At 30.9% G+C, this 10,013-nt stretch overlaps 1 protein-coding gene across 1 annotated transcript; it reads left to right on the top strand.

Annotated features, from left to right (window-relative positions):
* Window positions 1-7,399: 7,399 nt before the first annotated feature.
* LOC108208524 (large ribosomal subunit protein uL14mz) lies at window positions 7,400-10,013 on the top strand. The gene is made up of 3 exons (XM_017379057.2): window positions 7,400-7,608; window positions 8,298-8,389; window positions 9,382-10,013. The coding sequence occupies exons 1-3, from the start codon at window positions 7,584-7,586 to the stop codon at window positions 9,790-9,792; spliced, it is 528 nt and encodes a 175-aa protein (XP_017234546.1). The 5' UTR covers window positions 7,400-7,583; the 3' UTR covers window positions 9,793-10,013.

Below are 10,013 nucleotides of genomic sequence, written 5' to 3'. Positions count from 1 at the left end.
ATATTTCATTCAGGTAAAATATATGAGTATGTGATAGTAACACTATCAACCGAATAAATATTATTAATCTATCTCATTTTTATTAATCATAACTTCTATTTTTGATAAATCAAATACCCTTCAATTTATTTTAGAAACTCTATATTTTAATACTTATCGCTACACTTAGGGTAAAAAATCTAAGGTAAACAATCCACTTGATAACTCTTCAGTGCTATTCACAAACTGTCTGATTTGGGGGTACTTTATAACTACAACTTGTGTCAAAAGATGAGGGTGTTGATTTAATTAAGTACCGAAATGACATTAGTCCGTACAAGCAATGATGTGTCTCATTGCACTCCGTCATTTGCATTAGTAATTAAAGGATGAAGCACTGGCTCTTGATTTTGATAGCATCATATGAAACAGCCAGGAACCCCCCACTATTAAAGTCCGTCTTTTTCGCTCCCGAACAAAATCAACAGCAGCGAATCCACACCTTTAGCCACTTCTGTTTCTATATTCATCTCTCTTCTGTATGCCATTATTCTTGGGTCGTGATCTATAAAGTTATTTAATACATAATTGTTGAAATTAGTTTTTTTTTGGAAAAATAGATTTTTTTACTACTCAACTTATAACGTTTTTAGAAATTTACCACCCAACTAATTTATTTTTTCTTTTAGTCACTAATGTTAGGTTTGGTTTTTCTTTCAGCCACCAACTTAGGTTCGGATTTGATTACTAGTATTACGATATTTTTTTTGTCGCTAAACTTATTACGTCTTTAGAATCCAACCACTCAACTATAATTTTTTTATTTTACTCACTAGTGTTAGATTCAGCTTTTTTTTTTGTCACTGAAATTAGGTTCGGATTTAATTATTAGCATTACATATTATGTGTAGCATTATTAAAATATAGTGGTAGTCTATAATATTTTGATGATTTGATATATACAAAGTACTTTTTATGTCTCTAAGGTCGTTTATCTTGGATGATAAGAATTTTACACGCATTTCATGGCCTTTAAAAGATGTAGTTTCAAATATAACTTTATTTTTTTCTTCCGAATGAATATTCAACGTTTGAATTTTCACACAAAAAAAACCACAAAAATAAGTTATGGAACTATGTTTATTAAGAGTCTTAAATACGTGCTAAGCAGTTGAAAAAACTGTAAACTAATGAGAGGGACAGAGGGAGTAATAATAATATAATATGATGCATTATATATAGAGGACAATCATCGAAAATTAAATTTTCAACTCTATTTATTTATCTTGAAAATTGTAATAGGATAAAGTTATTAAAATTTTTGAAGATAAATTTAAAAGAGATTTTAGACTGAGTTAGTCGATTGAAACTTTAATAGCGAAAGATGATACGTTATATCACTCAATTACACTTTATCATATGAGAGGAGGTGAATTGTTTGAAGTAATTAATTTCATATTCATGATTTATTGAATTTTTAGAATCTAATTACGATTTTTTCTGATTTTAATTTTCATCGGATCATTTTATATTATTATTGTTATATATAAATATATAAACATACGACACATCATCAAAATATTACATACTATCACCATGTATAAATGATGCTACAAAAAATTATCATAATGCTATTACTCAAATCCGAACCTAAGTTGGTGGCTAAAAATAAAACCAAACCTAACATTAGTGACTAAAAGAAAAAATAAATTAGTTGAGTGGTAAATTTCTAAAAACGCTATAAGTTGAGTGGCAAAAAAATCTATTTTCCCTTTTTTTTTATTATATATATGAGTTCACTATTTTTTTAATTTGTTCATGCAACCTTCACCAATCTATATTTCTTGTTTATTTTGTTGGATAAAAAGTAACATTAAAAATACTAAGATAATAATATTTAATGTTTCTTTTTCCTTTTAGATTGGTGTTTATTGAAGAAAAATCCGTGCTCTTACTGCCTATTGTTCGAAATCGTGTTCAGATATTGAAGATATTTGGGTTTATATTTTTCAAATATTCAATTTTATAAAGAGGTAAGTGTGTGGGGTTTGTAAATGGTTCTTAAACTCTAAACAATTTGTTCACAGTGTGTTTGGTTGTTAATTTCATATATGAATTTATAATTATTGTCCAATATTCAGGATTTATATATATTTTATATGTATTTTATGTCATGAATCTTCATGAATATTTATTGAAAAAAAAAATTATGCGAAATCTAGAGTTGTGATTATTATCCTATTGAGTTCAAAATTCAAATAGATTTTTATGTACGCATACGATGAATTTTAATGATTCATTGCGAATTGTGAAAGTTGTCCTTTTTGTGTTTTGAAGAAATTGGATGATCATGTACGATGTAATTTCTGTCTTGCCTGTAATAAGAAATTTACTTGTTTTATTACCTATAATATCCAATTAAAGGATTTGTCTTTAATTATATAATTTAATATATTATTGATGATAATTCTTTTTATTAATATTTGAGAAATAGAATTGAGCTGGTGGTATAATGAACGTTAATTATGTTATTATCGTGATCGCAACTACTCCGTTTTTTTGTAAAGATGATTTGTGGAAGATAAATGAACACGTAAATTTTCTCAGAAGATAAATGAACACGTAAATTTTCTCAGAAGATAAATGAACACGTAAATTTTCTCAGATCAGTTCAATTATGTATTGATTTTTTATTTTTTTTGTGTGCTCTTTTCTTGTTCATTTAAAATTCTATATTATCTATACATTCGTGGACACTTTTTGAACAAAAGAATCCCTCCTTTTCGGAAACTCTATTTAATTTTCGATAAAATTTATGATATGTAAAAATGGTTTTGTTATAATTGTACTGCATATAACACTCTATTCACCCTGCTCTTTGGTAGCCGAAGTGACCGTATGCAACCGTTCAAAACAATATCGCAAATGGCTAATTTTCTCAAGGAAACAGAAATCACGAACATAACACCGATAGTACTTTCCTGTTACTTTGAGTAAATGTGTCACCTCATATAAATTTTTACGCTGTTAAATATATATGATATTAAAAATAGATAATATTTAAATAAAAATCTGCAATTTAATTTGAAGACGTTGAAGAACTTTTCTCAAGGTTTTGTTGTTTCTAATTTCTAAATCTCAGGTTCTAACATTTTTGTCCCAAATACTCATGTGTACATATTCAAACAATTTCAATCGGAAATAGTTTCAAAAATTATTAGTTAAAGTAGGGGAATATACATATTCCAGAACTTTTTTATTTAATTTTAATGCTTTACTAGTTGGGTGGTTAAAGTACAATTATGCGCAATAATACAAGTTAGTTGCTTGTGTTACAATAAAATAATGTTTAACTGTTGGGGTAATTAGTGGGATGTACTATAATTCTTATCCAAATAATGTAATTGTCTCCCACCCCATTTGCAAAATCACAAAAGAAGAGATTAAAGAAAACTTTATGGTACAATTATACACTTAGTTAAGATGTGTTTCACACATTTCCAGGTCCAATCGCTTGCCGGCTAAAAAGAAGCCAACTATATAATACTAATTATATTCTTCACCCACATCATTTCTTCCAATATCGTTTGTACAATATTAATATCATATTAGCAAGAAAGCATGCAAAATTTGATACTCTTGTATTTAACGTAATAAAATAATGACAGATCAGAATAAATATAAAGAAGTGTTTAGTGGGGAAAAGTTGGAGTGGCCAGATGCAAAGGAGCTTTTTTAGGGTTTTGACAAGTTGAGTTTGGGGTTAAGGGACAGTCGTCGTGGGTCGCTCGAGATTCTTATTGTACTCGCACGGTTATTATATACTCTCCTATTAGGAGCCGGTGAGTATAAAATATTGACACGTACATGATGTATGGTAATTTAAATTAATTTTGAATAATTTTATATTAAAACTAATTTATTTGTGATTTATTAAAAATAATTTTGGATAGTTTAGTTATTTGAGTGATGAACTTATTAATTTTTGTTAAAAAATTAGTAACAAATAAATTGTTCGAAAAAATACATTTTGCTAACTTATGTTTTTGACTTAAATCATAAGGCAACAGACATATATTTTTAATATGACTTAAGACCGGTGTCCAAACATGCTCTGGATTGATCTTATGGATTTATAATTTCTAATATTATAATATTTTATTAATTATGTGATATATATAAATTTTAGAATCACTTTGACCATAAATTTTTATTTTACTGCGCAATCAATTAGGAGTGGAGCACTTTATCCTACATTCCAAATTTACATAAATTGAATGTATTCAATTTAAAAATATATATTATATCTATAGCACAACTCGTGATGATTTAATTTTGATAATTACAAAAGATGAAAACCCACTAAATCCTAATCTCCAAATTTTAACCACCCTTTGTTTATCTAGTTCATTTAGAATCAAATTGATTTTTTATATTTTATAAAAGAATGAAGTATACATCCCGAAATAGTACAATGTATTCTTTATTAATATATTTTTATTAATTTTTTAAATTATTTAGATTTCAATTAACATTTTATGAATTTAATTATAAAAAGTAAAATACACATAACTTTAAAAAAAAATAAAATTCAGTTAAAGCGTAGCATTGAAATTATTTATTTGTAAAACTAAAAGTTGTAGTTAACTTAAATTAAACTAAACTAAATAAAATTAGATTTAAAGCAAGTAGATAATGATAAATATATTTATAAAATAAGAAATAAATAATAAATATATACTACTCTCTCCGTCCCACCCATTTCTTTACACTTTCCTTTTTGGATGTCCCAACCAATTCTTTACATTTCAAAACTTACCAAAAATAGTCAATGGGTCCCACCACTTCTCCACTTTTCTTCTCTTTTCACACTACTTTTACTCCACTATCTTCTTTTTATACATTAAAAATCAATGGGTTCCACCACTTCACCCACTTTTCTTTATATTTTTCACTACTTTATACATATTTCTTAACCTCCATGCCCAACCCATTTGATAAGAAATGGGAGGGACAGATGGAGTATATATTTTGTAAAAATAACATATTACTTCATGAAAGTACTCTTCTACTCACTCGAGAAAAAGGGGGAGCACGGGCACGTGTCTACGACTGAGAAGGCGTGATGGGGAGCTGACTGACTTCTCGATCAAAACCCACACCACGTGTCGTGGTCTTCGTGATTCATCACTTATTTCAATATATTTCCCTTTTCTATTCAATATTCCACCAATTTATCTTTTTCTTTTTATTTTACTGTTAATTCCAAGTAACTCGGACTTGAATTCATCTTCAATAGAAATGAATATTATTGCTATTTATATATAAAAATTAATGAATATAAATTTTATTTTATAATACATATAATACCAAATCCAATTTTTTATTCAAATAATTGATAATTTTATTTAACTTATTTTAAATAATATAATATAATTCAAATATACTGGTAATAGATTATAAATCATTAATTTATGATCAAATATCTCTCTCACACACACACACACACACATATATATATATATTATTTGTATTATTATAATATATTACAAATGATTATTTTTAATTTTAATGAATAATTATATAGGGATAGAATCAAATAAAAACTTTTTTAAGTTAAAAATTAACAAAAAAAATTTTTGATTTTTTTTTAATTCTCCCAACCTGTTAATCCTTGGTTATAGACATTATCAATGTTGAAAATTATTAAAAAAACATCATAATTATAAAAATAACGCAAAGATAAATTGTGCATTCAACACATTTGTAACTGGGGTTCAACGATGGATGTAGAACATTATTTATCATCATGTTAGAATATATTTATAAAGATGTTTAAACTATATATATGGGGTTTGGGCAGAGACGCAGGGTCTATAAAATTTGTGTATTTTTCCAACACAATTTTAATCAATGTTCAACTGAATATTTTAAAACAATGTTATATATGTAGTGGTCAAAAAAAAAATTGTAAGTTTATAAGTTCGTACGAGAACTCTCCCTGATTATTATTTATTAGGGGTGATCACGGTCTGGTTTAAACCGCAAAATCCGCATGAACCAATCCGATATTAATCCGATCCAAATCGAAACCGAAATGAGGTTTACGGTTTCGGTTCGACTAATTTAAAAAACCGTGGTTTGTGGGTTGGTTTCGGTTTTATATTAAACCAACCCGTTAAAAAACCGAACCGCATATATATATATATATATATATATATATATATAACATAAATATTTAGTATTATATATATATAAAATATTAATTTTATATAAATATATTAATGTTTTTAGTTGATACTTGCTGGGTTGTTTAGTTACTTACCTTATCAATACCTAACTACAAGTCATACCAATTCAGTAATCCACGACTTCGATTCAACTTTATGCATTTTATTAGGCTAAAATTTGTATTTTAATTTAACTATGTGAAATTATGTAAATGGAGACAAAAATGATCCTCTATTTTCTAGTATTATTCATGAATCCTCATCTTTGATTATAAGCATTAGTCATAAACCGATCAATCCGCATAACCGAACCATTAAAAACCGCACCGCTTAGTCCGGGTTAATTGGTTTGCGGGTCGCGGGTTGGTTTGAGATTTTGAAAAACCGCTAATATATAGTTTGGTTCCGGTTCTACCTCCAACCCGAACCAAACCGGACTGCGATCACCCCTATTATTTATATCTTCCCAAAGACTAACGTTTCTTCCCCTCTTCTCTAACCATCATTTTCGGATCAAAATTTTAACACTTTTGCATAGCGCTATAACCGAACCCTTACGGTGGGCCTAACAGTACTCGAATATTACAAGTAACTTTAACAAGTGTCAGTTCACTCCTTTACTTTGACTTTGACCCTGACCAGTCCTTTTGTTACTTTTGTACTTCTCTTCTCTAATCACGGACTACACTCGAATGATAACCTTCCAGATAACATGATTTTCATGTTTATCATCAACTGTATACGCAAAATGCACTCTCTTTTTGGAGAATAAGCTGGGAACCGAATTTGTGATTGCAGAGTATCACTCATATTCGATCTAATTGCACTGATTGTTGACTTATTATTAATAATACAATACAATATTAGATAATTGTACACATCAATATGTTCAAGAATGATTATTTCTATCATATTAAAATTCAAAAACATTAATACTCCATTTTAATTTTAATTATTACTCCTACAAATCATGTACGTTGAGCATGAATGAAGCTTCTGTTGAATATGATTGGGCCTCTATTAAGTGGCAGGAGATGGGCCAACAACTCTTACTGTTCAACGGGCTCAAACTTTTTCCGTTGCTTTTATCTCAAAAAATAAAATAAAATTTGTGTGTAGATTAACTTCGTTTAATATTAGTTTTTTTTGCTCTTTTGTCCCTAATTAATTGTTTACGTATAAAACATACAGGGAGTAACAAAGTACATAAATACCGTATATCCTTTCAACCCTAGAACAGTTGTTCTGGGTAAATCTCTCTCGCTGGTCTTGTTGAGTCTGTTGACGGAAGTGATTTAAAGGCTTTATATTTTGCTCAACATTACAACGATTACACATCAGTCCCCCGGGTTTGATTATTTGAAGTGTGTACGAATGGCTGCTTCGAATTGGTTTCGTGGTACGTAAAGCCTTGTTTTGTAATTATTATCACATTTATTGTCTATCTTGTACGTGAAATTACATTTATTCAGCTTTCACATGTTTTCATTCGCATGTGATGGACATTTGCGTATGAAGTTACTGTAAGTCTGTAACTATACTGACACTGTTAAGATGTTACAGTAGCTGATATTTGATCATGAAATGTTTAAATATGTGGTGTCGTCTGTGGATATGATTATGCTGCTGGCAATAAGTTTATGATAGGTTTGTTTCGATGTTTGATATTGACATTGCATGATACGCCCGCGAAGTGGAGAATTAAATCATTTCAGGTAATTAAGATGGATGTACAATTAGGATGATTTAAGTAAATTGAAAAGTAAGGTTGCGTACATCTTATCTTTCTCGTACCCAGTCTTAAAGCCTGATATACTAGTTACATTTGTTTGTACCCTGTCTTAAAGCCCGATATACTAGTTACATTTGTTTGTTTGTTATTTGAGCATTATTACTTGGCGTTTTGTCGTTTAGATTACATATATTATGAAAAGAGAACATCTCAGAATCATGCACTTCAGGCAGTAGTTAACTGTGTCATAGGGTTCAGTTGAGTTTACTTTCAGACTCCTTTCTGTGTACAGTGGTGCGAAATTTTCTTCGCACCTGTTCTAGTTGAGTAACTTGCTAACTGTTTCATTGCAATAGCTGGTCGATCATTGATAGGGTGCCTCAGCAACAATTCTCTGGGTCTACTGAGAATGACACATGAGCTAAGTCGTTCTATTATTTTTCCTCAGGTAAGTTTTGTTTCATGAAGGTGTCTATTTCAGTTCTAAGTTGTGTGATGACTGATGACCGAGCTTTACATTCAATATATATAAGTTCTGTTTCGGTAGTAGCTACTACAGTTTAGTGTCGTAATTGATAACGCCAAATCCCATTCTGGTGCTTCCTCCGTCGTGTACTGGTGTCTTGCGGTGTAGCTGCTGGACATGTGTCTGCAAAACAACACCGGAAGGGGGTTTGAGCCCCGCGGCGCCTCCGGCGTGAGAATGAGTACAGGCATCGGAAAATAGATAGACGCCACACTCTCATATTTCTCACACACTCTAAGCCATCATATACAGCAACCATACACCTTCACCCACCACACATAGATAGCTCATTTCTCGTCTATCTATTTTCCGACGCCTGTACTCATTCTCACGCCGGAGGCGCCGCGGGGCTCAAACCCCCCTCCGGTGTTGTTTTGCAGACACCCGTCCAGCAGCTACACCGCAAGACACCAGTACACGACGGAGGAAGCATCAGAACGGGATTTGGCGTTATCAGTAATATTGCAGTCTGCTCAAAGTGCAATTATATTTATAAATCATTTAATCTTGGTGTTTTTTTGGAAGATTGGAAAGCCAACCACTAAGTTTAAATTCAGCAGAAACCAAGTATTACACAATAGGCAAGTCACAATATTAATCTGGTGCAAAGAAGGAAATAGAGGCCCGTGTCATTTTACCTTGTGATCGACTAATGTTTTAACACAGTCACAGTTGTTAAAAGCAAAAAAAATGCGGTCCAGCATCTGGAAATTTTATGCCTCAGTCCTAAAAATTTTGATGGAAACATTAGACTAGAGTAATAGTCTTGTTGTCAGTTTTTATGATGGGGAATTTTACTTCACAAGAAAATCAATTCAACATCTATACAAGATCGCATATACTACAATACTGCGTGATAGTTCAACTTTGAAGTAATTTTGTGTTATTTTACGAATGCTCATGTTATTTCACAGCAAACACGGACATTCATTCAGATGGGAACCAATCTCAAAGTTGTTGATAATTCTGGAGCCAAGCGCGTAAAGTGTATACAAGCTTTGAAGTGTAAGAAAGGGGCAAGATTGGGGGACATCATAGTTGCCTCTGTACAGGAAGTTAGCCCTCCAAAGGAAGTGAAGAAGGGAGTTGTCGCCAGCACAGTGAAGAAGGGAGCTGTCGTTCATGCTGTTGTGGTTCGTGCTGCAATGTCACGTGGACGTTGTGATGGCAGTGAGATCAAATTTGATGACAATGCTTGCGTGCTCTTGAAAAATGTCAGCGGTGAATATGAGCCAATCGGAAAGAGGGTTCATGGGCCTGTACCGCATGAGCTGAGGAAGAAAAAGCATGTCAAGATTTTGAGTCTTGCACAACATATTGTATGAGGTTGGATCCTCTGTTTGTCTCTGTTCTAATTTTGCTTTATTTGTGATGTTCTTTACTAGTTTTGCTTGAGGTTCATAGGTCTTCATGGAATTCAGAGGCTTGTGTGCTTAGATGGATGCAGATTAAATAAGCAAACACGGTCATTCACATTTCAGATCTTCTGTTTAATAACATCGAAATAAAAAACATCAATTGCTAATACAAAATTATGCAGAGAAAA

This window comes from Daucus carota, chromosome 2 (assembly GCF_001625215.2).
Source record: "Daucus carota subsp. sativus chromosome 2, DH1 v3.0, whole genome shotgun sequence".
Lineage (NCBI taxonomy): Eukaryota > Viridiplantae > Streptophyta > Magnoliopsida > Apiales > Apiaceae > Daucus > Daucus carota.
Note: the sequence above shows the minus strand (reverse complement) of the source record. Positions and strands in the feature narration are given on the sequence as shown.